The sequence below is a fragment of the Manis pentadactyla genome, chromosome 10 (genome assembly GCF_030020395.1).
Source record: "Manis pentadactyla isolate mManPen7 chromosome 10, mManPen7.hap1, whole genome shotgun sequence".
Classification (NCBI taxonomy): Eukaryota; Metazoa; Chordata; class Mammalia; order Pholidota; family Manidae; genus Manis; species Manis pentadactyla.
In genome coordinates, this window is record NC_080028.1 from 94,068,640 (window position 1) to 94,096,331 (window position 27,692).

At 45.3% G+C, this 27,692-nt stretch overlaps 3 protein-coding genes across 10 annotated transcripts in view; 2 read left to right on the forward strand and 1 right to left on the reverse strand.

The window, feature by feature from the left end:
- The first annotated feature begins 1,254 nt into the window (after window positions 1-1,254).
- LOC130679159 (lung adenoma susceptibility protein 2-like) lies at window positions 1,255-1,998 on the forward strand. The gene has a single exon (XM_057487246.1). It carries the CDS (start codon window positions 1,394-1,396, stop codon window positions 1,892-1,894), a length of 501 nt encoding a protein of 166 aa, XP_057343229.1. The 5' UTR covers window positions 1,255-1,393; the 3' UTR covers window positions 1,895-1,998.
- Window positions 1,999-6,260: 4,262 nt separating this feature from the next.
- Window positions 6,261-19,155, forward strand: LOC118913407 (28S rRNA (cytosine-C(5))-methyltransferase). Of its 7 annotated transcripts, XM_036887404.2 has the most exons (11): window positions 6,261-6,407; window positions 6,483-6,605; window positions 7,544-7,718; window positions 7,806-7,914; window positions 12,625-12,763; window positions 12,854-12,969; window positions 13,332-13,510; window positions 13,694-13,904; window positions 13,977-14,117; window positions 14,191-14,308; window positions 18,857-19,155. In XM_036887404.2, exons 1-10 carry the CDS (start codon window positions 6,315-6,317, stop codon window positions 14,264-14,266), a joined length of 1,362 nt encoding a protein of 453 aa, XP_036743299.2. In that variant the 5' UTR covers window positions 6,261-6,314; the 3' UTR covers window positions 14,267-14,308; window positions 18,857-19,155. The 7 variants fall into 7 exon arrangements, with proteins under 7 accessions (XP_036743299.2, XP_036743296.2, XP_057343225.1 ...); XM_036887401.2 differs by lacking the exon at window positions 18,857-19,155 and having other exon boundaries at window positions 14,191-14,566; XM_057487242.1 differs by lacking the exon at window positions 18,857-19,155 and having other exon boundaries at window positions 13,694-13,903; window positions 13,980-14,117; window positions 14,191-14,566.
- LOC118913406 (nuclear envelope pore membrane protein POM 121C-like) overlaps window positions 16,611-27,692 on the reverse strand; it is a 28,731-nt gene continuing 17,649 nt past the window's right edge. Inside the window, exons 6-13 of one of the 2 annotated variants that reach the window (XM_036887398.2) lie at window positions 23,757-23,848; window positions 23,060-23,133; window positions 22,457-22,581; window positions 22,227-22,329; window positions 21,809-21,985; window positions 19,609-21,270; window positions 17,936-18,058; window positions 16,611-16,755 (exon numbers count right to left, since the gene is read on the reverse strand). In XM_036887398.2, the coding sequence (XP_036743293.2) occupies window positions 16,658-16,755; window positions 17,936-18,058; window positions 19,609-21,270; window positions 21,809-21,985; window positions 22,227-22,329; window positions 22,457-22,581; window positions 23,060-23,133; window positions 23,757-23,848 (2,454 nt within the window). In that variant the 3' untranslated portion in view covers window positions 16,611-16,657. Of the gene's footprint in view, window positions 16,756-16,888; window positions 18,059-19,608; window positions 21,271-21,808; window positions 21,986-22,226; window positions 22,330-22,456; window positions 22,582-23,059; window positions 23,134-23,756; window positions 23,849-27,692 lie in introns of those variants that run through there. The other variant, XM_057487235.1, reaches the window with a different exon arrangement.

Sequence of the window (27,692 nt, forward strand, 5' to 3'; positions counted from 1 at the left end):
AGGATATCTGAATAAACTGTGTACTTGTATCAATATTAGAGCACCTGTAACCAACTCACCTGAAGGAGGGGTGGTTGATTTAGGATGGGTCAACTCCGGCACAGCTCATTGGCACCATATCAATTTGTGCTCCATTCATTCATTCAAAAGGTATTTATTAGGTCCTTATCATGAGAAAGACACTGGTCTAGCAGGTAGGGAAAGAGAAGTGTCCAGACAGGTTTTGCCCTCATGGAGCTAACTAGAGAATAAATCATAACCACGTATGGAATCAAGTCAATGATGAAAATTAGATGCTGTGATTTGATGGGGTGCGGGGGCTGGGGGGGCTTCCCACTAAAAGATCACTTATTAGCTAACCTAGCTGTGGGTAAAACTAATATTTCCAGAATATCTCGCCTGGCTTTAGTACATCTGCATATGAATAGGTGTTGAGGTGAAGTCATCTCCATATCAATGGGTAATTACCTGGGCAACGGAGGGCTTATCTGTACCTGAGAGGTGAAGGGAAGGGCCGGTTTTGTTTCTGCTGGAGCAGGAAAGACCGGAGGGCCTGGACTGCAATTTGTAAGCAACAAACGGATTTTAAACTTTCTCTCTCCCTTTGACTGATTTCGGTTTTCAGAGGTATTTTGCCCCGGGATTTCCCTTCTCCAGACTTACACTAGCCTACAGGAGTGAGTTAAACCTTTCAACAACTTAGCAATTGTAAGGGTAGACCAGAGTCAAGCCTCTTCCAAGTGGTCTGTGATGTGCTGTTAGCAGTACAGAGAATATACAGGCTGGAATATTCTAGTCCATGGATGCCTGTCTACTTGAAAGCTTGAGATACATGTGTACTGGGTTTATTCAATCAACCTATTATGTGCAATAACTCCATGGGTGCTGGGGACACAGAGACAAATTCCACAGAATCCCAGTTCTCCCAGAGGACAGGCTGGGGAAACGTTTCTATAAATGAATCATTCCAACAGATGCAGGAAAGGCTAGCCATTTGGGAACAAAGTTAAGATCTGCTACATCACTTGCCAAACTGAATTCTACATCGATTAAAGACTGAAGTGTGAAAAAAATGAGGCTATAAGTGATTTCTATATTGGAGAGCTGTAAGGAATTTCCAAGCATGTCACCAAAGGCAGACAGACACCATAAAAGATTTTAAAAGGCCGAGGGCCGCGCATGTGCACCGCAAGACGGCGCCATGTCGGGTCCGTTCGAAAACAGCGCGGGCGTAGCGCTCCGCTCTGACGGCGGAGCTGGTGGAAATTTCTTGACATTCATTTTAACATTCTCTTCTTTGGAATGATGGATTTCCTTTTGGAAACGAAAGTGTTTACGGAAGAAATGTTGTTTTTAAGAGAAATCAATAGAAATAACCCATTTTGAGGAAGCCATGGCAAAATCAAATTCAAAACACAGAGTTTGTTCTCAGGAGTCTTCAGTGTCTTCTCTGTTAGCAAGCTGCAGCCTAAGTGATAGTAATTCCTCTAACTTTGATGGCTCTTATCAATATAAGGATAAACTGTACAGTTCTGCATCTCAGGCTCTACAGGCCTACATTGATGATTTTGATCTAAGTCAAATGTATCCTGATGCAAGCATGGGAAATATTAACATTGATAACTGCTCTGCTGATATACCAGAATTCTCCAACTCTATTTATAAACCAAACAATGGTGACAAAATTGAATTGCTTATCCTGAAGGCCAAAAGAAATGTAGAGCAATGTACTGAAGAACTGCCGAAGTCTATGAAAAAGGATGATAGTCCTTGTTCATTAGATAAACTTGAAGCAGAAAGATCATGGGAAAATATTCCTGTTACTTTCAAATCTCCTGTTCCTGTTAACTTTGATGATAGTCCTCAGCAAATTTCAAAGGCAAAGTGTGCTTAAAGGGCTCCTTGAAGACCTTTTGCATAATGATAGTCAGAGCTGCACCCTTTCTGGAGGGAAACATCATGGTCCTGTTGAGGCACTGAAACAAATGTTATTTAACCTTCAAGCAGTACAAGAAAGTTTTAATCAGAATACAACCACAGAGCCAAAAGAAGAAATTACACAAGTGAGCACAAACTTGATTTATGAATTGAGGTTGCAGAAGACAATTTATCTAAGTTACAATTGAAGGAAAGTATGGTTCCTATTACTCTATCCAATAAATAGTCACCACAGAACAAAAATGTATTTTTTTTCTATTGCTTAAACTGACAAAGGAATTATAAGCCATACATTATCCTGTCATTGGTTTGAGTATAATATTTAAAAAACCAAACTTGAAAATGTCCATAGGTTTTTGTGATCTATTCTCATTTTGTGCCAAAATACCAGAATGTGATCTGCAAGGATTCACACTATGTCCTACAGTCTGATTTTGATCTTCAGGACAGCAACTGTCTAAAATTCAAAGAAGGATGATTTCTGATCTGGAAGCTTACATGGACTTAACCTTCAGCGTCCTCATGATCTTATCACCTGGCTCTGGATCATTAAGAAACTCTTCCTGGTTTCTACCCAAAATCTCCAAAGTTCAATAAACTTTTAATACAGTTAGCATCCATATTTAAGGAGCTTAAAGGAATATCAAAATTGTTATGGTATATCTTAGCCATATGGAAATGTTACTTTTACATTCCATAAATCAAATATTTAAGGTATGTTGTATTTGCAAATAACAGTTTTATAATGGGGTGATACAGTGCTTACAGGAATGTTATTTTATATTGTGAAATCCAAGAGAATCTCATTTAATGCTTTGATTTTGATTCTATATAATATAATCTCGATAATACTTGACAGTTTACAGAACATTTTTGGGGGTGATATTTGAAAATTTAGTATTTTAGCATTAGATTATTTCCAAGATTTTAGTTTTGAGCTTAGGTCAAACTCTAGTAAAAACTATGAAATCAGTAAAACTTGATGAATTCTGATAACAGTTTGAAAAAAAAAAGAATATGGAAAATCAGCAACTTTGTATTTTAAAGCTGTTTTGTAAGAGCTGAACTTTTTAAAAAGCAGTCTGTAGTCTTAAATATTTGTCTCTATCAAGTTCTAATTAACAGGAAACATCTTTACCAATAAAACTAAGAATTATGGCATAAAGCATGACTACTGAAGCATATTAAAAGTCTTATGAAATTAAAGAATATCTGTGTATATATACAAATACTAGAAATACTATACCCACGTGACAGCATCTTTGTTAAGTAGCTTTACTGTCAAATAGGAATTTCTAAGTACATTGGGTCAAATAATTTCCCCCAAATCTACGTAAGAACTTTGTTACAGAACTTACATATTAGAGACTGTAAAGTGAACCCTTTTTTTTCCCTTGGCCAGTGAGTCAGAGTAACCATACTATTTTTTTTGCCAAGTTTGAGAGTCACTTGCCAATAAATTTGTTTTGTTTACTCTGTGGACATATTTCTGCCACTGGCACTCTGCTTTCTGAATATGATCTTGTGCTTCACAGCAAATAGTATGTATGTAGCCAAACAAGGCATTAATTTGATGATTAAAGTATGATTGGCTATTAGAAAAATGCTGATTTTAATTGGATGAACGTAAGGTGGATCTGGGTTGATCATGTTCCAGGCTTAGTCGAATCCACTTCTGGAAAATTCTAAAGAAGGCAGAGAAGATAAAGACATCAGATAATAAACTTCTAATTGCATATTAGAGGTTGATAAGATAGAATATTTAGTGTGCCTGGAAAGCATCTTCCAGGGATTTATGCTGTAGTAATTCTGAATAGCACTGATTTGGTGCTTCTCTCCAGTACTAAGTTAAGACTGTTCTAAAATTTTATGTTGTAACTATCTTTAAGAAATTTGATTATACTTACCAAAATAGTATTTTTCCTTTTGTGTTAAAAATATGGAAGTTTTTTTTACCTAAGAAGGAAGTTAAATAAAAATGACTAATTCCAACCATTTTAAAAAGGATATATATAAGTCACACTCAGAAAAATAGCTAACTGATAAATATTCAAGAAATTCTCCAATGAATTGATTTAATTAATTACATGTTACATATTTCAGGCTTTTTAATTTTGAGATTTCCAGTTGGGAAAAGGGAGACAGTAGTATTGAGACTGCTGACTTGAGAATATAAAGCAGATAATGAGAACAATTAGATTTTAAAAATTACATTGTGAATATAAAATTTTATCACTTTTCCTCTTTTTAGATATATTGAAAAATGTTCAGTAGAAAAAATAGTGAAAATTTTAATAAAACATTTCAAAGTTTTAATTGAATATGAAAAAAATGTAACAAACCTAAATCCAAACATTATTTGAGATCAAGGGATAAAGGTATGATGAATATGTGAAGACAAAACTCAACTGTATTTTCTTATCAATAAGAACTCAGATTTGTCTGTGGCAACTAATTTCAGCTTCATAAGGATTTCTAAGCAAATTGAGAAACTGTTTTCTTGGGTTTGTTTTGGTTATATGTCTCTAGTTACTTTGTTTTTTGTTGAAGTTCATAAATGTGGATTTTTTGGGTATTATTTTATACTTAATATTTAAGATAATGTCTTGTTAAATTATACATAGCTATAAAATGTTTCCTGAAGATAAATCATGACAGTATTTATTGTTTCCGCCTATGTTTTGAACACACAAAATCACTCATAGATTTGAATTTGAATTTTTCCTGTCCTACCTTTCACAATGTCTAAGAACCCTATTTGGAACTTGGAAAAAGGCAAGTGGCATGAAAAGAGATAAAAGAAAAGGCCAATAAAACTGGTAATTTCTGAACAATTGGTTTCTTCAAATAAAAAAGACTTTATATGTTGTATTCCATGTATCATTTGGATGTTCATACTTGGTTATATGTTGTGTTGGATTGTAGTGCTTACTGTGTAATGATTGGGGCAAACCTAAGCCTAAATGTAAACATAATATATAACAGGTGATATTAGATATTTCCTATTATATTAGAAATTATCCCTTTCCCACTTTCCTGCTTCCTTTATTTCCTTTGTTATATTCATCTGTGGCTAAGAGCCACAAATGTCTTTTTTTTTTGGTATCCTTTCCTTAACATTATTTTACTCAGTATTCATCTAATAAATATGTGTTTAATGCATATTCTATGCTTACTAATGTGCTCATTCTTTGACAAAATGTTTAATTACAAGATATTCTTTGATTTAACACTATGAAATCAGAAATAAATAATTGAATGATTAAAAAAAAAAGATTTAAAAAAGAAACATGTCCAAGACAACTATAAACCTCATAAAAGTAAACGAAAAGATGGCAATACCTAAGACAAGTATACATTGTTAACCTATTGTAACTCCGTGGGTAAGTTCCCAGCCCAGGGCAAATTACCTTTGAAGCCGAAATCAGTCAAAGTGAGAAATCAAGTGGTATAGCGGGAGAAACCCGTTTATTGCGTACAAGCAGTGGTCCACTTTTGCTCACCACCGGCCCTCTCTGGTCCAGATACCCTCACGCTCTCCCGACCTTTGAAACCACCTATTGACATGGACGTGACTACTTCTCTCCATTCCGTGGAAACATCTATTGGTATGAACGTACTAAGGCCGGAGAGAGACTCTGGAAATATGAACTTTTACCCACACCTATAAAGATGTAAGTCTAGAAAAAGGAAACCCGGGGCAAAATACCTCTAAAACTGAAATCAAATAAAGCTTAAAAATGGGAGAAACAAAGCTTAAAACCCACTTACTGCTTACAAACTGCAGTCCGGGTCTGTTTCTCCTGCTCCAGCTGAAGCCAACCAGCCCTCCCCTTAACCTCTCAGGTTCAGGAGCCCTCGGTTGCCCTGGTAATTGATACGGAGATTAACTTTTCTCTACCCGTGACGAACGCCTACTGATATGCAGGTGTATTAAAGCCATACTTCTCTCCACCCCTGAGGATGTACTAAAGCCAGGCGAGATATTTTGGAGATATTACAATTTTACCCACAAAAGGGCAGCAAAAGAGATGGTAAAATGTGTACGAAACACAAAAAATACACATGACCGATAAACATGAAGACATTCAACCTCAACAGAAATTAAAACAGCATAAAACCCAATTGTTTGCCTTATCCGACTGACAGATTAACAGAAAAACGCTAAGAGCTCCAGAGAAGTGGAGAAACCGGACCCCACCGCCGGCCTCCTCTCCCGAGCTGGGGTGCGGACCCACCCAAGACTGCGGAGAACTCGGCGGGGCGCCGCAGCTTCGCGGCCCGGATCTCTGTGCCCTTTGACCCGGAAGTCCAGGCGGGCGCCTGGCTCAGGGGCGGGCCCGCTTCGCGGCAGAGCCGTAAAGGCGCGCGGGAGCATGGCGGTGTACGCAGCGGCGGCGGCCGTGCTGGCGGGCGTGGAGAGCCGCCAGGGCTCCATCAAGGGGTTGGTGTACGGCAGCAGGTTCCAGGTAGCGGGAGACAGGGTTGGGTGGGTGGGGTCCCGGGCGGCCCCCTTCAGCCTGCGTGCTCTCGGCCCCGCGCAGAACGTGAAGCAGCTGTACGCGCTGGTGTGCGAGACGCAGCGCTACTCCGCCGTGCTGGACGCCGTGATCGCCAGCGCCGGCCTCCTCGGTGCAGAGAAGAAGCTGCGGCCACACCTGGCCAAGGTGATGGGCGGGGCGGGACTAGGAGGGGCGGGCAGGGCCGCAAGCCCCTCCTTAGCGGGGTCCTAGCTCTGCCATCCGCCGTGAGACTTTAGCCAAGTCTCTTCTCTGAAATGAGGATGAACAGCCATCGCTGGGTTATGAATTGAGGTGGGATGAAAATGCTTTAACTTTGAGCTTGTGTGAAAGATTAAATGAGAACAGAAGTGCGGAATAGTGATGGCAAGGGCTCTTTAGGTTAAAAAAAAATGGTGATGGTAAGGAGGCAGGTTGAGGTTCAGAGCACTGTTGGTGAGCAGCCATGGGGAAGGGGCTGGGAAATAAGAGACAAGATACAAATCCTGTATCTTACATTAGTTTATTATCTTGGGCAGGTGTGTTGCCAATGGGTTTTAGCCCCGGGCAAGTTCGCTACGGATTCAGTGTGACCAAAGAAATTGACAGCAAAACGTTTTTGGGGTGAAAGGGTTATACCCAACTTTATTTCCATGGTGGCAGGTCAGTCACTACAATGCCATTCACTCAGAGCGAGTCTGCATGCAGCAAGCTGGTCTTTTCCTCTGGGCCCCTCTTTCCGCACAATTGTCCCACACAGCCAGCCGTCTTCTGGGCCTCTGTCCTCGGTGCTGCCACCACTCCAGCCTCTGCTCTGCCCTCCTGCAGCCTTGCAGCCCTGCCACCATGGCACGCGCAGAGCACTGCGTGGAACTCTTTTTATAGAGCAGCAGCCCTGTATTCCCCATAGGTGTGCAGTGAGCTAGTCAACCAGGGCCTGGTGAGAATCCTGGCCACAGGAACTCTCATTTTATTCACAGCAGGGTAGCTCACTTTTACCAGTTATTGGGTGAACAGGTGATCTGTTTGCCCTTTCCAGTTCCAACACTGTGGAGTTCCAAGGCCTTAGTGCTTAGGGCTTTTTCTCTTCATTGCCACACCCCCAGGTGCTAGTGTATGAGTTGTTGCTGGGAAGAGGCTTTAGAGGGGGCGGGGGCCGATGGAAGCCGTTGCTGGAACGGCACCAGGCAAGGCTGAAGGCTGAGTTAGCCCGGCTCAAGGTTCATCGAGGTGTGAGCCGGAATGAGGACCTGTTGGAAGTGGGAACCAGGCCTGGCCCAGGTGAGCTGGAATTGTGGGGGTGGGTGATACCCATCAGGCCCTCGGGACAGGGCCATGTTCCTCCTCTCACTGCGGATTGCGTCCTAGCCTCCCAGGTACCTCGGTTTGTGCGCGTGAACACTCTCAAGACCTGCCCTCATGATGTGATTGATTATTTCAAGAGGCAAGGTTTCTCCTACCAGGGTCGGGCTTCCAGGTGAGCTAAGAACCTTGCTAGCTGTCCTTATTCTTCACGGGAGACTCCTGGAAACACCAGGAAACAGGGATCTGGGAAGGGAGAGGCAGGTGGCTGTGGCTGCATTCAGGTTTTCTGTCTACATTTCCAGCAGTTTCTCCATCTCTTTGGAAGGCCTGTCTCCTCCACCCCTTAAAAACATTGGCTCTCTTTGAAGTCCCATCACACATTCTAGTACTGTATCCCTCAGTTTCTTCTCTAGCTCCTACTCCTACTTCTCACCTGGTGATTCCTGTCTCCCAGTGTAGACCTTTCTCCAGTACCTCACATGCACCATAATTGCAGCCATGTGTCAAATTGATCTTGATCTTCGCTCTTGAGTCTGCACCTTCTTTTCCCCCCTTATCTCAAGTAGTTTAACCTTGTGCAGAAGATAGACAGGTATCCTAAAGCTTTCATTGGAGGGAACAGAATAGCCGACTCAAATTGGCCGAGCAGTAAGTAAATTCATTAGCCCTCATTAGAAAGCTGCCCAGAATAAGGCTGTGCTCCAGGTTAGCTTGCTCCCAGGGTCCAGTTTTGCCATCAGAGAACCAGATCTTTCCATCTCTGTCTTTGCTCCTTCATAGTGTCACCTTCATCCCAAGGCAGGTTTCCTCGAAGGGGGAGATTTATTTTTTAATTGCTAAATCATGTTTATTCAAAATTAAAGATTAAGAAGAATCCTTCCAAAACAATATGTTTAACCCGTTACTGAGTTATTTCGCAACAAGCCTTTTTTCTGTTTTTTGTTTGTTTTTTCTTGAGTTATAATTGACGTATAACGTTGTATTAGCTTCATGTGTATAACTAATGGTTTGATACTTGTTGCCAAATGATCACTTCAGTAAGTCTAGTTAATACCCATTACCACACAGTTACAAAAAATTTTTTCATGTGATGAGAACTTTTAAGATTACTGTTGTAGCAACTTTCAAATAAACAGTACAGTATTGTTAAGTATAGTCACCAAGCTGTAATTATATTCCCAGGACTGACTGACTTTATCACTGGAAAATTTGTACCTTTTGACTCCCTCCCCCCTATTTCCTGCCTCTGGTAACCACAGATCTGTTCTTTGTATCTGTGAGTCCTTTTTTTTTTTTTTAAGATTCCACATATAAGTAAGATCATAAGGTATTTGTCTTTCTCTGACTTATTTCACTTACGTGTGTCCTCAGGATCTGTCCATGTTGTAAGTGGCAAGATTGTCATTCTTTTTTGGCCAATACTCCATTGTATAAATACACCACACGTTCTTTATCCATTGATTTGCTGATGGTCATTTAGTTTTGTCCCACATCTTGGCTGTTGTAAATAATGCTGTGATGAACATGGGGGTGCTGATACCTTTTTGAGTTACTGTTTTCATTTTCTTTAGATAAATACCCAGGATTGGAATTGATGGATCATAGGGTAGTTCTGTTTTCAATTTGTTAAGCAACCTCCATACTGCTTTCCACAGTGGCTGCACCAACTGTCATCCCTACCAACAGTGCAGGGGGGCTCGCTTTTCTCCACATCCTCACCAACACTTGTTACTTCTTGTCTTTTGGATAGTGACCATTCTGACTGGTGTGAGATGATAATCTTAATTGTGGTTTTGATTTGCATTTCCCTGGTGATAAGTGATGTTGAGCGTCTTTTCATGTGCCTCTTGGCCATCTGTATGTCTTCTTTGGAAAAATGTCTATTCAGTTTATCTGCCCATTTTTAACTGAATTGCTTATTGAGGGGTTAAGTTGTATGAGTTCTTTATAGATTTTGGATATTAACCCTTTATCAGATGTGTCATTTACAAATAATTCTTCCATACAAAAAGATTGCCTTTTTGTTTTGTTTATGGTTTCCTTTATGGGCAGAAACTTTTTAGTTTGATGTAGTCTCAAATGTTTATTTTTGCTTTTGTTTCTGTCACCTGGGGAGACATAATGCAGAAAAAGGTTACTAAAGTTGATGTCCGATAGTTTACTACCTATGTTCTCTTTTAGAGCTTTATGATGTAAGGTCTTACATTTAGGTCTTCAGTCCATTTCAGGTTTGTTTTTGTGTATGGTGTAAGAAAGTGGCCCAGTTTCATTCTTTTGTATGTGGCTGTCTGTTCATCGAAGAGCCTGTCTCCTTCCACTGTGTATTCTTGCCTCCTTTGTTGTGGGTTGATTAACCGTGAATGCCTGCATTTATTTCTGGGCTCTCTCTTCTGTTGAACTACTGTGTTTTTCTGACAGTACCATACTTTTTGATTTATTATTTTCGATGCAATTTTAAATGGTATTGTTTTTAAACTTTGTGATAGTTTGTTATTAGTGTATTAGTGTATAGAAGTACAGCAGGTTTTTTATATTGATTTTTTTAACCTGTAACTTTACTGAATTTGTTGACTAGTTCTAACAGTGTTTTGATGGAGCTGTTAAGGCTTTTGATGTATATCATATCATCTGCAAATAATGACACCTTTACTTCTTCCTTTCCAACGTAGATTCCTTTTATTTCTTTTTCTTGCCTCAGTGCCCTGACTAGGACTTCCAGTAGTATGTTGAATATAAGCTGCAAGAATGGCAGCCTTGTCTTGTTCCTGACGTGAGAGTGAGACAGGGACCGTGGGTGCAGTCAGAGTAGGGTGAGGGCCTCCGGAAAAAGACCTCTACCAAAACTGCATATTAAACAATTAAACAAAGACAGAGTCACATTAATTGTCTAAAGTAAAATATCAAACTAGGAATATAAGCATTCTTCAGTGAAGATTAGGTAAAACTAAAAAGCCAGGAATAACCTGGCCTGGAATGTTTGAACATCCCCCAGAGAAGAAAATACCTCAGCATAGCCCATGTCTTGTTTGTGTCAATTAAATGAGGCTATTGTAAAATTTACTTCAGCCTGCTGAAAGGCCCAGTTTATCTTTAACTTTACCCAGATGCTGCTTTTCCTCCTCCAGCCCTAATCAAGTCAGTAACTCAGCTCAGCTTGAAAGCAAAACAAGCAGCCTTGACTGATGTGCTCCCAAACCAAGAAACTGCTATTCTGAGAAAGGATCAAAACAGTAAATTTCTTATGTTAACTCCGCAAAATAGTCTGAGAAACCGATAAGAAACTTAGTTTCTCTTTAAAAATAAACACTTAGAGACCATCTGGTGGATCCACCTCCCTAACTCTTGGTCTCTCAACTGCCTATAAATCCCCTAGACAACGCGCCACCACGGACTCTCTTGTCCCCTCCTGGCATGAGCCGGGAGCTCTGTTCTTTCACTTTATCTCTAAATAAAAGCCTATACCTTGCTCTCCTACCTTGACTGTTTGTGAAGCTCATTTGTCGGCTTCGTGAACAAGAACCCCGGCATCAAGAGGAAAAGCTTTTAGCTTTTCACCATGGAGTATGATGTTAGCTGTAGGCTTGTGATCTGTGGCCTTTATTATGCTGAAGTACATTCCAACTATTCCCGCTTCTTGAGCGAGTTTATCACAAATGGATGCTGAGTTTTGTCAGATGCTTTTTCAGCATCTGTTGAGATGACCACATGGCTTTTACCCATCTTCCTTTTGTTCATGTGCTGTATCACACTGACAGATTGATTTGCGGATGTTGAGCCATCTTTGCATCCCTGTACTTGGCACCTTCTGTGTTCCTTGTTTTAACCGAACAGATGTCAGGCCAGACACGGAGTCATCCCTGATGCTTTCCTCCCTCCTCTCCCTTCAGCATCTTTCTCAAATCCGTTCCTTTCTCTTTGTCCTTCTGCACATTGCCTTGGTTTAGGCACTCCTTTCCTATCATGATTGGCAGAGGTCTCTCCTAAACTGATCTCCTTGCTTCCAGACTTTCCTGCCAAGGCTGGCTGCAGAAAAACCTGAAGCCAGATCGATGTGGCCCCCCTGCTGAAGCCCTTCCTTGGCTCTCCATTGTGCTGAGCCCTTGCTTCCCCTCCGGCCCATCTGCCATGGCGCTCTCTACCTGGTGTCCCCGCTGCGGTTGCTGCTCCCTACGCCACGTGTCCCTGCACTGACATACCGCCTGGTCTGTCCTGTGGCCATTCTGGGAAGCCGCCTCTGCTCCCTCCCTTCCCCCATCTCCCAGATGTTCCCCCTCTGCCTCTAGCTTGTTGCTTGGAGACCAGGGTGGTAGAGTGGAAAGTAGCTGTGTTTGGGTTTGAATTCCAGCTCTGCCACTTGAGAGCTGTCCACACTGAGATGCTATTCCCTAGGCCTGTTCTGCAGGGTCAGGGGGAGTGACCAGACGCCTTTGCAGAGCCTAGTGGATTAGCTTTCACCTCAGCCCGTAGGGTTACCACCTTGTCACCCCTCAGGAATCAGCTCATCGATCTCCTCCCCTGCACCATGAAAAGTAACCCTTCCCAGAGGTTACGCTTTAACAGTGCTGGCTGACATTGAGTGCCAAATTAGTGCCAGATATCTTTTAAGTATTTGGCGAGTGTCAGCTCATTCAGTCCTCCCTGAGGTGGGGACGAAGTCACTTGCTCACATTCCTGCTGCTGGTGACGGGTGAAGGTGGGACCCTCAGTGAGGCGGGCCTGAGAACCCATTCTCCCAGCTGCTGCGTCTCTCTGATCCCTGCCTATTTTTTCATAGCAGTTATAAACACCTGTTGCAGGAATGAGTAAAGTGAGGTGACATGTAAATGTCCAGCCTGGCATGAAGGCAGAAAATGTTGAACGAATGGTTCTTACTCCCTGGCAGCCTCGAGGAGCTAAGGGCCCTCAAAGGGAAGCGTTTTCTTCTGGATCCCTTGTTGCCAGAGCTGCTTGTGTTTCCTGTCCAGACCGATCTGCACCAACATCCACTGTACCAAGCCGGTCACCTCATTCTACAAGACAAGGTAGGGAAAATGGATGGCAAAGGGAGGAAGTGTGGGAGAGCGGCCGCCTGGGATCTCTGCTCACCCCGCTGCTGTGCGCTTCCCTGCCAGGCCAGCTGTCTGCCTGCCATGCTGCTGGCTCCGCCCCCGGGCGCCCACGTCATCGATGCATGTGCTGCCCCTGGCAATAAAGCCAGTCACTTGGCTGCTCTTCTGAAGAACCAGGGGTGAGTGCCACGGTCATTCAGGAAGGGGATAGGGTCTGATCCTGTACTTTGTAAGAAGAAATGAACTCTATTCTAGTGGATTGGTGAAGGCTGAAAGGAAGATTTTCCTTAAACATTTCCTCTGGGCCTGGGGCAGCTTGTGCCACGGCCCCAAACTAAGCTTCCCTGTGGGTCGCAGGTGTGAGATGTGAATCCCGTAGCCCTTGGAGCAGAGGCTCCAGGCCAGGTACCTCTAACCACTGACCCTCACAGGCCAGGTGACTATTTTCTGTGTCTTGACTTAATGTACACGTCATCTATGAGCTGTGGGCCCTTAGATGCTCCATGAATTCTCTGTGCCTCAAGTCTGCCCTCTTCCCCAGGAAGATCTTTGCCTTTGACCTGGATGCGAAGCGGGTGGCGTCTATGGCTACTCTGCTGGCCCGGGCTGGAGTCTCTTGCTGTGAGCTAGCTGAGAAGGACTTCTTGGCAGTTTCACCCTCAGACCAGCGCTACTGTCAGGTCCAGTACATCCTGCTGGATCCTTCCTGCAGTGGTTCTGGTGAGATGTGGATAAAGTGGGGCGAGGAACCCGGAGCAGAGCAACTGAGTGGCAGGGGCAGCAGTTCGCTTGGGCCTTGGGTTTAATTCTGACTCCATCATCACGTAGGCACTCGTTCTCACGCAGAAAGTAGGGATTCCAGTATGAAGTAAGGCAGTCTGTACTGAGAACCCCATTTCTTAGGTATGCTGAGCAGACAGCTGGAGGAGCCCGGGGCAGGCACCCCCAGCCAGGAACGCTTACGTGCCCTGGCAGGGTTCCAGCAGCGAGCTCTGTGCCACGCGCTCACCTTCCCCTCCCTGCGGCGCCTTGTCTACTCCATGTGTTCCCTTTGCCAAGAGGAGAATGAAGATGTGGTACAAGAGGCCTTGCAGCAGAGCCCGGGAACCTTCAGGTAGTGGGGCTCACCCAGGGTCTTGGGGAGGGAGCTGCTCCCTGTACCCAGAAGCCTGTCACTTCTCCTCAGGCTGGCTCCTGCCCTCCCCTCCTGGCCCCATCGAGGCCTTAGCACTTTCCCCGGTGCCGAGCACTGCCTGCGGGCCTCTCCTGAGACCACGCTCACTGGTGGCTTCTTCATTGCTGTTCTTGAACGGGTAGACGTGCTGAGGTGAGTGGGAAGGGGGCTGCTCTGAACATGCTGGGAGATAGGGACACATCTCATCTGAGGACTTTTCTTCCAGCTCAGTCTCAGAGTCTGAGGCACTGGCTCCAGAACTTCCACCCAGTCCAGCCCCAAAGAGAAAGAAGAGGCGGTGAAAAGCAGCGGTGGCTCCGAGCACACCACCCTGCACTTAGCAGGTGCTCAGAGCCGAGTCTTTGTGGGGAGGGAAGATGCCACTTCTCCCCTCAGTTTAACCTTGGGTCCTTGGTCCCAGGCAGCAGTTTTGTTTTGAAAGGGTGTGTCCTTTTTATTGGTACAGGAAGGAACTGGTAACCCCGTTTCTCCAGCTGGAGAGACATGGATTTCTTTGTCTGTTGGGTCCCTTCCCTGGGTCATATTCATGCTGCTGAGAGAATTCTGCTACCCGCAGAAATAAAAAGACATGGTCCACAATAGGTCACAGTTTTTTTATTATTAATGACATAAGCAAGGAGGAAAATATCACATTCATACTAAAAATTCCACCTAGACTCACAGGAATTAAGTTTTTAATGGAAAATCCCAGCCTCCCATTCCTGTCCAGTGCACACACATGTACACACACACACACACACACACACACACACACACACACACACTCAGGCTGGGCCAGGACACCCTTTCCTGGCAGCTCCTGGACCAGACATCCTTCCTGCGGACCGAGGTAAGGTAGCTCCGAGCCCTAAACTAAGAGGCTGTGCCTTATGTAGGCGATAACTAGAAGCTTGATGGCTAGACCTGTGCCCCACTCCCACCACTCCTACCCCACCGGGTATTTGGGACTTGAGATTTACGCCCCTCCTCCATGCCAGAGTCTTTAAGTAAGTATGTACAGATGGTCCGTGGGGGCGGGAGGAGTCGTCCCCATGACAAAGCAGTCCACCTGAGTCACACAGTGGGTGCGGGGGAGACTAGTTACGTCTACACTTCATTATAAAGTAAGAATGACACTTTATGTGTGTCCACAGGAGCTCTAGTCCCTCAGGAAAGCCGCCAGGGACAACATTCGAGCCTCTTCACACAGGCATAACTTAACTGTATAGCTAATTCCTAGTCAATAGCATTTACCACGTCAATGAACCAAGCTTGAAGGAATTTAAAAGGCAATTTAGCTTAAATACAAAAATAAATTTTTATTGTTAAAAAATGTTTAAATATTCTTTTTTAAATTTAGACATATGCATTCATACTTCTCCCAAAGACGTCCGGCATGGCAGCACGGCTCCCGGGCCCAGGATGTGTGGTTTCGGAATGATGGAAGAATGGGGAAGGGCTGGAGGCCCTATAGGGAAAAAATACTTAGAATTTTTAAGTATGGTTTTCTAACATACTCGGGGCAATCTGGCCTACAGTGAGTTCAGGTAGGTGGGAGCAACAGCTGAGAGAAAAGGTCTTTGCTTCCCCTTGGCCCCATGCTCCTGGGCTGCCAGCCCTTAGAGTCAAAACACCATTTAATAGCTGTAAAGTGGTGCTACTTTCCACATTCAATTCTAGGCCCCAGAAACTTGAAACAGTTAAGTCCGGCATTACCAACATGCCGCCACTCACACAATTCGATTCTTCCTCCAAACTCGATTCAAAGAGTGATAGACATCAGCGTCAGACAAAGTAACAGGACAAAGCTTTACACATACAATCCGGAGAGGCAGCTGAGCCTGGTGAGGCCAGTGGCAAGGTGGGCCAGGTGGCAGCTGAAAGTGGCGGCAGGCACCCTGCCTGCTTCAAGGGCTTCCCTCCTTGGATTGAGGCATCGCCCCAGGATCTACCAGGCTAACAGTCTTGAGCCACCAAGCTTTTAGGGGCCAAACTGGCAGAGGTTTGGGGACAAAACAGTGACCTGGACTTGGCAGGAGGAAGCAGAACAGCACAGGCAGCACCACCCACAGGGGACTCCAAGGCAAAGCCAGATTCAAGGTCATTTAAAAAGAGATCCTGCAAGGACCCAGTGAGGGGCAAAGCAGCAAGAAATGGGGAAACAAAAGTCCCCTTAAGGGACCAGAGGAGAACCAGTTGCTGGCCAAGCACGGTAAAGCTTTAGGGATAACCCACTTCCCCGACCCCATCAGATGCACACCAGAGCTGCTGCAGGTGGGCCAGGGCTGAACCCACCACACTCCAGCGAAGACGGCTCTGGCAGGTGGGGAGAGGGAGGCCGCCTGACGAAGCTTATACACTAAACAAGTTGGGGAAGTAAACTGGACCGTATTACAGATGTTTCTTGGATTCTGTGCAGCCTCACCAGTGGAACCATTCAAGTAAAGAAAGGTATCAGTCAGGCTTCTGCTCTGCCACATCCTGCCTCCCCTCCTGCAAAAAGCCTGAGGCTCTGCTTCGTCCAGGAGAGGGCGATGGCCTCCAGGGCTGCCCCTCCCTCCCTGCAGGCTGAAGCCAGAGATCTGCTGCAGTTTGCTTTACAGAACAGGTCAGAGGCTCTTCCCAGCAGAAGCCAAAGTCTAGATCTGGGGAAGGGGTCTGGGGTGGGGCTGGGGTGGGGTAAGGGACATAGGCTACTTCTTGCGTATATGCTGCCTCCGGGCCTGTAGTCGTTGTCGGGCCCCTGGGGTCTTGGATCCTGCACCAATGTTAAAGGATGGGGCCGGCGATCCTGGAAAGAGTCAACAAGACCTCATCAGGGCAGCTACTACCAGAGACTGCTTCTCTGGGTGCCCTAACCTGTGCAGGGCCAGGCCAGAGAACACCGGGTGCTTCAACAGGCCTTCCCAGGCTGAGTTCCTTCAGATGCCAAAGGCCTAGGAAGGTATTTTTACCTTCTTTTTCGGTGTTGTGGGAAAAGTATACTTGAAATGGCTCCTCTCTGAGCTCTGCTACCTAACTCCAAACCTGGGCTGAACCAGATTCTCAGCCAGGGCACATCTTTCTCATGCTTAGGAGCCTGTTTTTCCCCAAAGGGGAAGGGACTCCACCCTCTTAGGCAGGAAAATATATATGAGTAGGATGGAAAGAGAATAAAGCCAGGGAAATAAATGCCCAGTTAAAGGTAAAAAAGCCAGGAGCAACTTGGCCTGGAATGTTTTAATTTCCCCAGAGAAAGGAGGGTACCTCAGCAGAGCCCATGGTTTTCTTGTGTTAATCATGCAGGCCCAGCTTATTTTTTTAACTTTATCTATATGCTGTTTTTTCTCTCCTTTGGCCCTAATCAAGTAGTTTGCAACCTGGGCAATTAATAATGGCAAACAAGCTCAGCATAAACAACATAGTAACAGGCAGAAAGGATTCCATCTTAAAAATAAGATTGCATTTTAATACCCAGGAAGTTAAATAAGATTCTTAACTTGCTCCTTGGCAAACAGACAACTCAGCCCACCTTGAGGGCTGGGCAGGCAGCCTTGTTTGATATGCTCCCAGACCAAGAAGGCCGGGATCCGAGGGTAAATCAGAGCAGGAAGTTACTTGTGTTAATTCTAAGTATTCAAAGACCACCTAACAGGTCTGAACCTGCCAGCCCTTGGTCACATTCCTTAAGAATCCTTAAAAGGAGGAACCCCCACCTTACAGAGCACTCCTCTCCCTGAGGTTGCCCACACTTTGTAAGTGCATAACCTTTTCACTTTAAACTCTCTCTTTTCAACCTTTCCGGGTGCTGCTCTCTCTCTGAGTAACTTTAAATAAAACTTTTACTCCGCTTCACTACTGTGTCTCTGCCTTTCAGTTCTTTGTTGCGGTGGGGACAAGGACCGATGAAGATACACAGCACTCCCCCAAAACCCCCACCCCGTCTTCAAGGAACATGCAGATCATTCTGACTACAGAGGCTTGCAGCTTACCAAAGGTTCCAACTCCAGCAAAGCCCTGGGCAGGTGTTGAGGATGCCCCAAAGGAGAGGCTGCTGCCTGATGCGCCCACCCCAGGGGCAGGGGTGTTCTGACCAAAGGTGGGTGTGGATGTGCCTGGAATGGAGAGACCGCAAAGAAGTGTGACAACTAGGCCCAGAAGCAGAAGGTGCCAAAGCAGGTGGTAATGAACTGGGGGAGGTCTGCTTGAAAGCGCATCCCCACAGATCCCTTAGCCCACACCACTGTCCAGCTCACCCTCGGTAAGGAAGCACATGGGGTGACTGGGTCCTAAGCCCTGTGATCCAGGTGAGCCTGCCCCTCCCCCACCAGCTACAGCAGAGCACAATTTTGGCCACCTGAGTAGAACCTCTGCACTCCCTTGGCCACCAAAGCACAGCTGAGGGGGGACACAGAGTGGACTGCCCTTCTCTCAGGACTAATGTTATGTCTCCTCCCTGTTTACCTGCACCCTCTCCTCTAATTCACCAAGGCCCCACTCCAGAGTCAGCCCCCATCCTCCCAGGGGCTCACTCCAACTCGGTCTCCTGTGCACGCTTGCCCTCCTGGAGCCTCCTGCCCAGCGCTGGGCTGCCCTCCACAGCCACTCTCCAGGAACATGCTTTCACACGTATCTGTATCTGTCTAGGCGTGAGGTGGGGTAGGTGCCCCCCAAGGTGCTGACCTTGCATGTAATCTCCCCTACCCGACCTCTGGGGGGTCACACCTTATCACAACCAGGAACTGCTCTTGCCCCCCTGATCTCAGTTGCAAGCACAGTGCTGTCCCTGCTCCCGTGCCCACCACGCCCACTCCAATGCTCTGCCTCATCAGGGCCTGTAGTCAGCCCCCTGCCCCTCCTGCTCCCTGTGCCGTTTAACCAGGCTGGGTTTACTCTCTGTCCACTTATTTTAGGTCCACACCTCAAGACTGAATGTTGCTGGGGAGACATAAACAGTGCTGACCAGCCTTTCTTCAAACTCCTAACCACAATTTCCCAGACTTCAGAACTACCAAGCACGGCTCTCACACGTCATTTTCTCCCTGTCTCCAAAATGACTACTGAGAGAGGCCCTCCTTGGGACACATCTCCCCCTAACCCACTCCAACTGGCTCTTATATTCAGTGAAGAAAATGGAAGCTATCAGAGTCAAAACTCCTTATCATGCATCTTCCACATGGCAAATAAAATCACTTCCTTCTGCTTGGAATTCTATAGTGATTGCCCTTGGTACTTTAACAAAAACATTTAAAAAGGCCATGAATGATCTTCCCTCCTGAGTGCCTATTACTGTCATTTTATACCACTTTGCTTTTTAAGCCTCTGGCCACACCTGGCTCTTGTCTGCTCAGGAACATGTCAGGCTTATCTCTGCATTCAGGCCTTTGCTCCTGTGCCTGCAACGTCCTCACCCCCAGCCTCTGTCCCTACTCCCAACTCGGGTACTGTGGTCATGGCCTGTTTGCTATTGTCTCAGAAAGGCTGCCACTGACGACCTAAATAGCTCCTCCAGTCACGAGTTTACACCGCTACCTGACACTGTTTACAGAGAACATCTGTGATGACATCTGTCTCTTCACGACAATGTACAGCTCCGAGAGCGGAGACTGTGTCGGCACTTAAAACAGTGCCTTGCACTGCAGACCGAGCCCATTCCAAATCTTACCTGCAAACACGGATTTGTTCTGAGGCGTGCTGCCCACGTGGATCGCAAAGGGTGTGCTCTGGCCAGGTGCACCCAGGGAGTTCTGACTCAAGCCTCCCCCAAAAGGGGTTGTAGTGCCAGTGGTCCCACTCTGTCCTGCCCCAAAACTGAACACCCCAGCAGTGGAGCTGCTGTGGGGAGCAGCCACATTCATCCCAAAGCCCCCACTGCCAGCGGGGCCTGCTGACACCCCAAAAGTGAAGGGCGATGAGGTGGTGCTGCCAAACACTGAGCTACTAGTCCCACTGCTGGTGGTCTGGGTTGTAGCTCCAAAGCCCGAGGTGGTGGCTGCACCAAAGGAGAAAACAGCTGTGGTGCTGCCAAAAGCCGGCTGGGTGCTGGAAGGGATGCCAAAGGCAGAAGGTGTAGGTTTCAACCCACCAAAACCTGACTGCACAGGGCTGCCAAAGGCTGGCTGGGGTGGTATCGGTGCTGGAGCTGCAGGTGGGGCTGGGGCTGCTGAGGTTCCAAAAGGAAACGAGCTGCCGAAGCTGGGGGCCAAGGCTGGCTTGGCAGCCCTCGTCTCCTGCCCGTCAGCAGCTCCAAACGTGGGTTGCAGGATGGCTCCAGGATACGATGGGATGTGGGGCTTGGTGCCGGAACCAAAGGGAATGTTGAAGGCTGGGGTGCTAGTGCTGTTGAATGTCGGTGCAGGGTGGCTCAGGGCGTTGGGGGCAGAGGTTGTGAGGGTGCCACCAAAGCCGGCGGTGCTGCTGCCAGCAGCTGTCTGGACGGCGCTGGGCACTGACTGGCCAAAGGTGATGGCTGTTGTTGGAGCAGGCGTGGCAGTCAGCTTGCCAAATTGGAATATGGAGCCCATGGCTGGGGTAAAGCTGGCACCAGAGTCAGGGGGGGATGCAAAGAGGACAGGCTGGGCAGTGGATGCAGTGGTGCTGGTCATGCTGGTCGCAGTGCTGGTCACACTGCTCACACCAAAGGCAAAGACAGGCTTCCGGACAGAGTCTGTGGCTGTGCTGGCGGTGGTCCCAGAAGCCACTGCAGCCACTGCTGAGGGGACACTGACACTGGCCTGGGCAGGTAACAGAGGGGCACTCGTGCTAGTGGCTGGAGTAGTTGTCTGAGTGAAAGAGAAGGGAGTTGACAAGCGCACAGGTGTAGGTAGCCCTATACTGCTAAAGACAGGACTGAAAGTGAGGGGGAGGCTGCTGGTAGTTGGGGTGGGGGCAGAGCTGGAAGATGCCACCATTGTGACATGGGAAGGGCTGGATGGCACAGGGCCCTCATTCCCACTTTTTGGTGGAGCTGCAAAGATTGGCTTGAACATGGCAGGTGCTGAAGACACAGCAGGAGCTGCTGAGGCAGAAGGGTTAGCAGGTGGGCTGCTCAGCGTTCCAAACAGAACATTGGGCTGCAGGGTGGGGCCTGGGGCAGGTGGGGACTGAGGCTTGGAAGATGTCTCAGCCTGAGGGGCTGGAGGTGACTTGGTGGCGTCAATGGCTGGTATTGTGGGAGAGGCAGGGGTCAGCCCCGAGAAAGTGGCTGTGGATCTGGAGTCTGAGGAGGGGCCTGGGAGGGGCTCTGGCTGTGAAGAGCCTAGAGGGCCCAGAAGGCCAGGTGTCTTCAGGGGCGAACAGGCCGCAGTGGTTGCCTCTCCAGCAGCTTCTGGGAAGAACAGAAAAAGTGAATTCTGGTACCTCAAATGTGGTGGTATTTGGTGCTCTAGAAGCCTTGCTGGGCCAGGATTCAGGAGTCAACAAACGTGACTCATCTACACCACACGTTCTTAACATATTCATTCCCCAAATCAAAGAAGTGCTCCTTATTTCTACCTTTCACAGATCATAAGACAGACAGCAGGGGATAAAACTTGGCCTACCAGGGGTTAAACGTGTGGACACTACGGAAAATCCAATCATCTGAACTCAAGCACGGCTCAGAGCAGCTAAGGAATGGGGCTGCAAACCAACAGCCGTGTGCCTACCAAAATGAGGCTGCCCTCTCCAGCTTTAAGGGCGGCAGCCCCTTCCCTACAATCTGCTCCTGATGAGAGGGTTCTGAAGCCGTCAGGCTTGCACCAGCTCAGGTGTGCTAAGCCAGAGCACCTTCAACCTTTTTAGTGACTGACTGGCACGGTGCTTTCACTTAAGCCTAAGCAGAGGCTGATGGCACTGTGTGCTCCACAGAAAGCTCTTCCCCTCACCTGGGAAAGATGGTAGGCCCAGGAAGTTCGGCATCTTCTTCAAGCTCTCCAGCAGTGGGTTAGCACTTGGGGCTGGGAGGGAGGCTGAGGAAGCAGAGGTCCCAGCAGCAGGCAGGGTGAGGGTAGAAGCCGGTGGAGTGGCAGGTGGGTTCTCAGTGACAGTGCTCGAGGCAATTTCTAAGGAAAAAGGAAAGAAAGGATTGTCCTCCCTTGTAGGAGAATTCTTTCCAGGTTAATCACAGAGCACAGGGAGGCTTAGGGACTTGGGGGGACTCATGTAGAAATGCTTCCTCTCAATCTCAATGCTCACTGTTCTCGGATTCCACTGAATACCCAACAGGTGGATTTCTGAGAGAAAGACCAAAATAAAACTAAAGGAAACCCTCTCTGGAGTGTGAAGTTAACCTATATTCCTTACCAGTCTTATCCTCGAAGACCTTTTTAAGCCATTGTAATGATGCTTTCTTCTCCAAGTCTAGATCTTCAGCAGTGATTGAATAACCAAGCACGGGAGGTGGAGGCTACCAAGAGAAAAATGAGAAGCCAAGCCAGTCAAAAGGAAGTGAAAGAAACCTATAATGACCCTTCCATTCCTAAGACTCAGGGGAGCCAGGCTAGAGTGGGCAGAGGCGGGTGGACACCCCATACCAAGATCAGTGGGTCCCCTCGCCTGGAGGGCAGCAGTTGAACCTTCCGTCTGCGTAGCCCGGAGCTCCTGGGTGTAGATGGAGAATCCCAGGAGTTCTGCTTCTTACATGTGGTTGTATCTGCAACTGAAGAATCAGACTTACTTTTTTCCTCGTCTCTTCCAGAAATGGAGAGGTTTGTCTATCCAGCCCAGTTTTTAATACTGAACTTTCACTAGGTGTCTCTGAGATTCTATCCTCCATGGTTTGGGCTCTTGGATGGTGTTGGCAAGATTATTTCTAACAGTCAAGAAGACATGAAGTGGTAATTGCTCCAAATGTGTGCGCATGGTTGCTTGCTGGACAGAAATTGCCTGGACTGCTCAGATTTCCCCACCTAGGCTTACCTTACCCCAAGCCCCCCAGGTGGCCTAGGTTATGCTATACGAGTCTGGGCCACCTTTCTCCCTTACCAGACCATAAAGCCCGAAGGACAGAAACATCTATCTCTGTAACTACCAGGCCCCACACAAATCAAGGCTCAGTACATGTTTCCAGTGGGTTGTGGTCCATGTGCCCTCCATACACACTACAGCCAACACATGCCACGCGTTCATCAACTTACCCTTTTCTCCCTGGGACTCCTTGTCTGTTACCAATGGAGCTGAAGAGCCAGAATGATGAGAAAGCTCCTCTTCTCTGTAGGAGGAAGAGGCACAATTAAGTTTAGAAAAGTGCTGGATAACTTCTTATACCCTCCTAACTACCAACTGGCCAAACAAAGTCTAGAACAACCATGACTAAGATCTCAGTGTGTCAAGACAACAACAACAAAAAGAAGTCAAAGAAAATTCCCAAAGAAATGAAGGGAGGCAGTTTACAGTCACCGCAGAGACACCTTTGTCTTAAAACAAGCACAAAATAATCTTCAGAACCTTACATGACACCTGCCAAATTTCTGAGAGTTCTAGTCACACCTCTGTCTCTAAGAAAGCAGCATTGTAGTCGGGCCCCTAGAGGGTCAGCTGGGGTCTAGAATGTGAAGCCTGCTGCCACTCCCATCAGTCACTCTGTTCACTCTGTCCTGTGCAGCCCTTCCCCTTACACCCCAGCCCCTCACACTGCAGCATGAGGGGGAGCAGAGTCCAGTGTGGTCAGTATGTGACAACTGCAAGAGACGAGAGGAATTCAGGGTGGCACCGTCTCTGCCCTTTAGATGTGAACCGCTTTGATTCTCCAAGAGTCTCAGAAAGCCTAAGAGCCAAGTCAATTTCCCTCCTTTCCTACCCTCTCATTAATCCACACAGCAAATCACCGATTACCTTATTTTCTTTGCTGGCCTCTCTGGTGTCTGCGAGCGAGACGAGGCAGGGCTGGAGAAGGGTGAGGCACTGGGACCCCTCCTCTTCCAGAGCTAAAAGTCAAACACAAGTCACATGACCGACCCTATGGAATAACATAGGATCTGACCGTCAACATAATTCTGTGGCTCTAATCCATCACTGTATATAAAGTCTTCTTTTCAAGTGACTAGAAAACATTTCTTTGTGAAGAGGGGCTTCTGAAAAGTGAGTCACTTGCCAGTATTAACTATGGAGAATGAAGTCAGAAAAAGTAATGGAATATTGCTAATAAATGGCAGAGAAATGAGTGCACTTTCTGCATATCCTGAAGAGTGGAATGTCACATGCACTAATGGCTGAGAGCGAGCTCTGATGCATACAAGTTCACTCTGTACTTGTGTATGGAAATGATAAAAGTAAACTCAGAAACTGTTCCAGTGAAGATAAGGGAGTAAGCTAGTTTAGCCTTGCTTTCATTAAATTTTCACTTTAATTAAATTTTAGAAATATGCTATTGTGATTCTGCAACATCTATGGTAATTACTATTACATGATAATTATGCATACAGCCATCCATACGTGACTACCCATGATTGAGGATAATCCAGTTCAACAATTATGGGATAAATGTTTTCTCTCTAATTTATAGACTGTGCATACACATACAACACAGACATGATTAAAGATTTATATTTAGAAGTGTAACAAACAAAAGTACTATAACAAAACAGACCAGCTGTTAGGTAAGGTTGGGTAGGGAGAGACTGTACCAGAGAGAGAAGACAGAAACCGACAGACTATTACATAAAACTAAGAACCTTTCTCTATAAAAACACTGTCACATGGGAAAGAGACTGTACTGTACACCCTTTGTGCCATTTGAATTTTCAACCAAACTAATGTTTGTATAAACTATAAATAAAATAGGAAACCAAAACACTCCAAAACAAAAAACCATAAGCAACATTAAAAAGCAGGTCTTTTCAATTAAACTGATGAGTTAATATCCGTAATGTGTAAAAATGGAGTCTTGCAATTCCATGTGAATATAATGAAGGTATCAAATGGCAAGTGGGCAAGGAATATGTAATAAGACAACTCATAAAAACAGTCTATGTCTCTGGCAGTTAGTTCTGCATTGGAATTCCATTTTTATTTGCATAGTTCCTACTTCATAAGGATTCGATGCCTTCAAACTTTACAAAGAATGTGAATATAAGTATGATGGTTCCATCATCAAGAAATTTACAATATGGAAAAGGGACAGGACAGGACATTAAATGATTATAGCAACCAAAGATAAAAGAGGTCTCTGCACAGGGGCCTAAGAAGAGATTATACAGAGTTCAGTTAGAAGAATCAGTTGATGAAGGTGGCATTTGAGATGGTCCTTCATGATTTGACTTAAAAAAAAAACCACTTGAAGACAAACTTTATAGGCTTGCAGTGGGATGGACATGTCATTCCGGATGGAGAACAGAATGAGGAAAGGTAAGGAAGCAGGAAAGAATCAGCATTAGGTGCTCTTATGAGACATTTTGGTTTACCTTAATTATGGGGTATATATATAGGGATAAAAGCTAGAAATGCATGCTTGAGGTTTGGCAATTTAAGGCCATTGTGAATATTTCTACTTTGGAAAAAAGTATGTACTGTTAAGACAAAGAGAGACACCAATGCCACACACAAGGAGGTCAGAGGACTGTTCACTTTCTATAATTAGTACCAGTTTAATGCTGGTAATGATTTACAATATCAAAGCTAGAACTTCTAATTTGCACAGCTGTAGATTTGGGTATTTACTAGTGTTCCTCTGGAAAAATTAAATTAAGTTAAATAGCTATGCCACCACTCGCTCCAAATATGAGGGCTGTCATCTGGATTGACCACACTATATTCACTATTCACTATCTGTTCTTTAAATGAAGCTTCTGTGTAAAGAAGGTTCATATTTAGTCTCCCCTTCCTGAGACCTACTTCTGAGAACTTATATATTCAAACATTACACATCTATAGGGGGCTGCTAACTACTCACAACAGAATATCCAACAACTGTCACTGTCAGTGAGTGTACATGTTGTAGTAGGTCACAGGCTCCACTGGTAATGGGAACTTTACAACAAAATGTGGCAAAGGCCTACTGTGGTGTTCTAGATCAGCCATCTGCTGAGGATAAGCAGAAAATGCTGAATAAAATAAGAAATGCATCTGTTTGAAGGTATGGTGGTATGAAAGAGCTACGAAAGCAGTGAGACACTAGGGACACAAGACAGAGAAGAGGAGCTCAGAGATGAGCCTACATTTAGGTCTACATTTTCCCACCCAGAGATGAGCCTACATTTAGGTCTACATTTTCCCACCCAGAGATGAGCCTACATTTAGGTCTACATTTTCCCTTAGGTGACTGCCACTTCCACATGGAAAGCTGCAGTTGAGAGGCTAAGAGAAGCTTTCACCAGTCTCACAGGGCTGAAGAGACAAAAAACAGAATCAGAGTTTTCCAAAGTAGAGGGTTCCTAACAAAACCTCAGGCTTCTAGTTGGGATTGCAAAGGCTACATAAGAAGATATAAGGCAAATTAGAAATAAACCAGTCCCCACAAGAACTGACAACTCAGAATTCATGTCAATCCCAACTAGTCAGAGGAATCTGCTCCCACCCTAGCTGCCTGCCAGAGGCAAAAGTGAAACCTCTCTGGAGAAACATACCATCATTCAGAGCTTCAGGTTTTTGTTACTTTGTTTTGTTTTTTTCAATGTCTGACAGAGAAACAAAGCAACACATAAAATCAGGTATGTAAGATAATATTTAACCAATAAACAAGTGGACAGAGCACAGAAGATTCAAATACTGGAGCTATCAAGACTTTAGAGGAACAGTTTACTGTAATTTAAATGACAATATGGAGATTCTAGGCGATTTTTTACACCTAGAAATGGTAGGTGTAAAAATGAGTAACTGAAATTAAGAATGCTACGGTGAGTTAAAACAGCTAATTCCACAAAACTGAAGAAAATTAGTGAACTATAAAATTGAAGAACTGAAGGTTGGGAGACAAAATGATGGGAAACACGAAGAGACACACATAGGACACAGTGAAGACATCTAACATCCTAGAATACCAGAGAATGGTGAGAAAATAGGGCAGAACAGTATCTGAAAAGATAATGGCTGAGGGCTTTTCAAAACCATCAAAGTCATCAAGCCACACAATAAATGCCAAGCAAGATAAACCACCACTGAGCACTTCACAATAAAATTTCTTTACAAGTGAAGGTGGAATACTTACCAAAACTGAACATGTGCTGGCCCATAAAGCAAATCCAAAACATTTCAAGGATTGATTAATACATCATGTGACCTAGCAGCATTAAGCTAAAAGCCAGTAATTAAAAGATAATTAGAGAATTCCAAACCATTTAAAAATTAAGCAATGTACTTCTAAGTAACCCATGAGTCAAAGAAGAAATCACAATGGCAATTAGAAAATATTTTTAACTGAAAGAAAATGAAAAAATCCTTCTATTTCAAAACTGGTGGGATGAAGCTAAAGTTGAATTAACAGTAAATGTATAAACTCCAAAGCATACATGAGAAAAGAGAACAGGCTGAAACCCCAGTGATCTAAGAATCAATATTTAAAAGCCAGAAAGGGATCCTAGCAAATCAAACATGAAGAAAGGAAGAAGGAAATAGTATCTATACAAGCAGAAATTAAAGAAACAGAAAAACATAAGAAAATGGCTACTAAAATTGGTACACTGACAATATAACTTTGGAAACAGAACTTCCTTAATCCAATAAAGGTATCTACAAAGAATGTCTATCTATATTCAAATGTCATATGTAATACAAAACTGGAAAGTGCTCCATCTGAGATTAAGAAAAACAAGACAAAAATGTTTGCTATCACTT

Bases quoted from the DNA above. Each gene is read 5' to 3' on its own strand.
- LOC118913407 (XM_036887404.2), top strand. From the start codon at position 6,315: ATGGCGGTGTACGCAGCGGCGGCGGCCGTGCTGGCGGGCGTGGAGAGC. The intron at 7,915-12,624 runs GTGAGCTAAGAA...ACTCCCTGGCAG, and splicing joins TACCAGGGTCGGGCTTCCAG to CCTCGAGGAGCTAAGGGCCC. The intron at 13,511-13,693 runs GTGAGATGTGGA...CCCATTTCTTAG, and splicing joins TCCTTCCTGCAGTGGTTCTG to GTATGCTGAGCAGACAGCTG.
- LOC130679159 (XM_057487246.1), top strand. From the start codon at position 1,394: ATGGCAAAATCAAATTCAAAACACAGAGTTTGTTCTCAGGAGTCTTCA.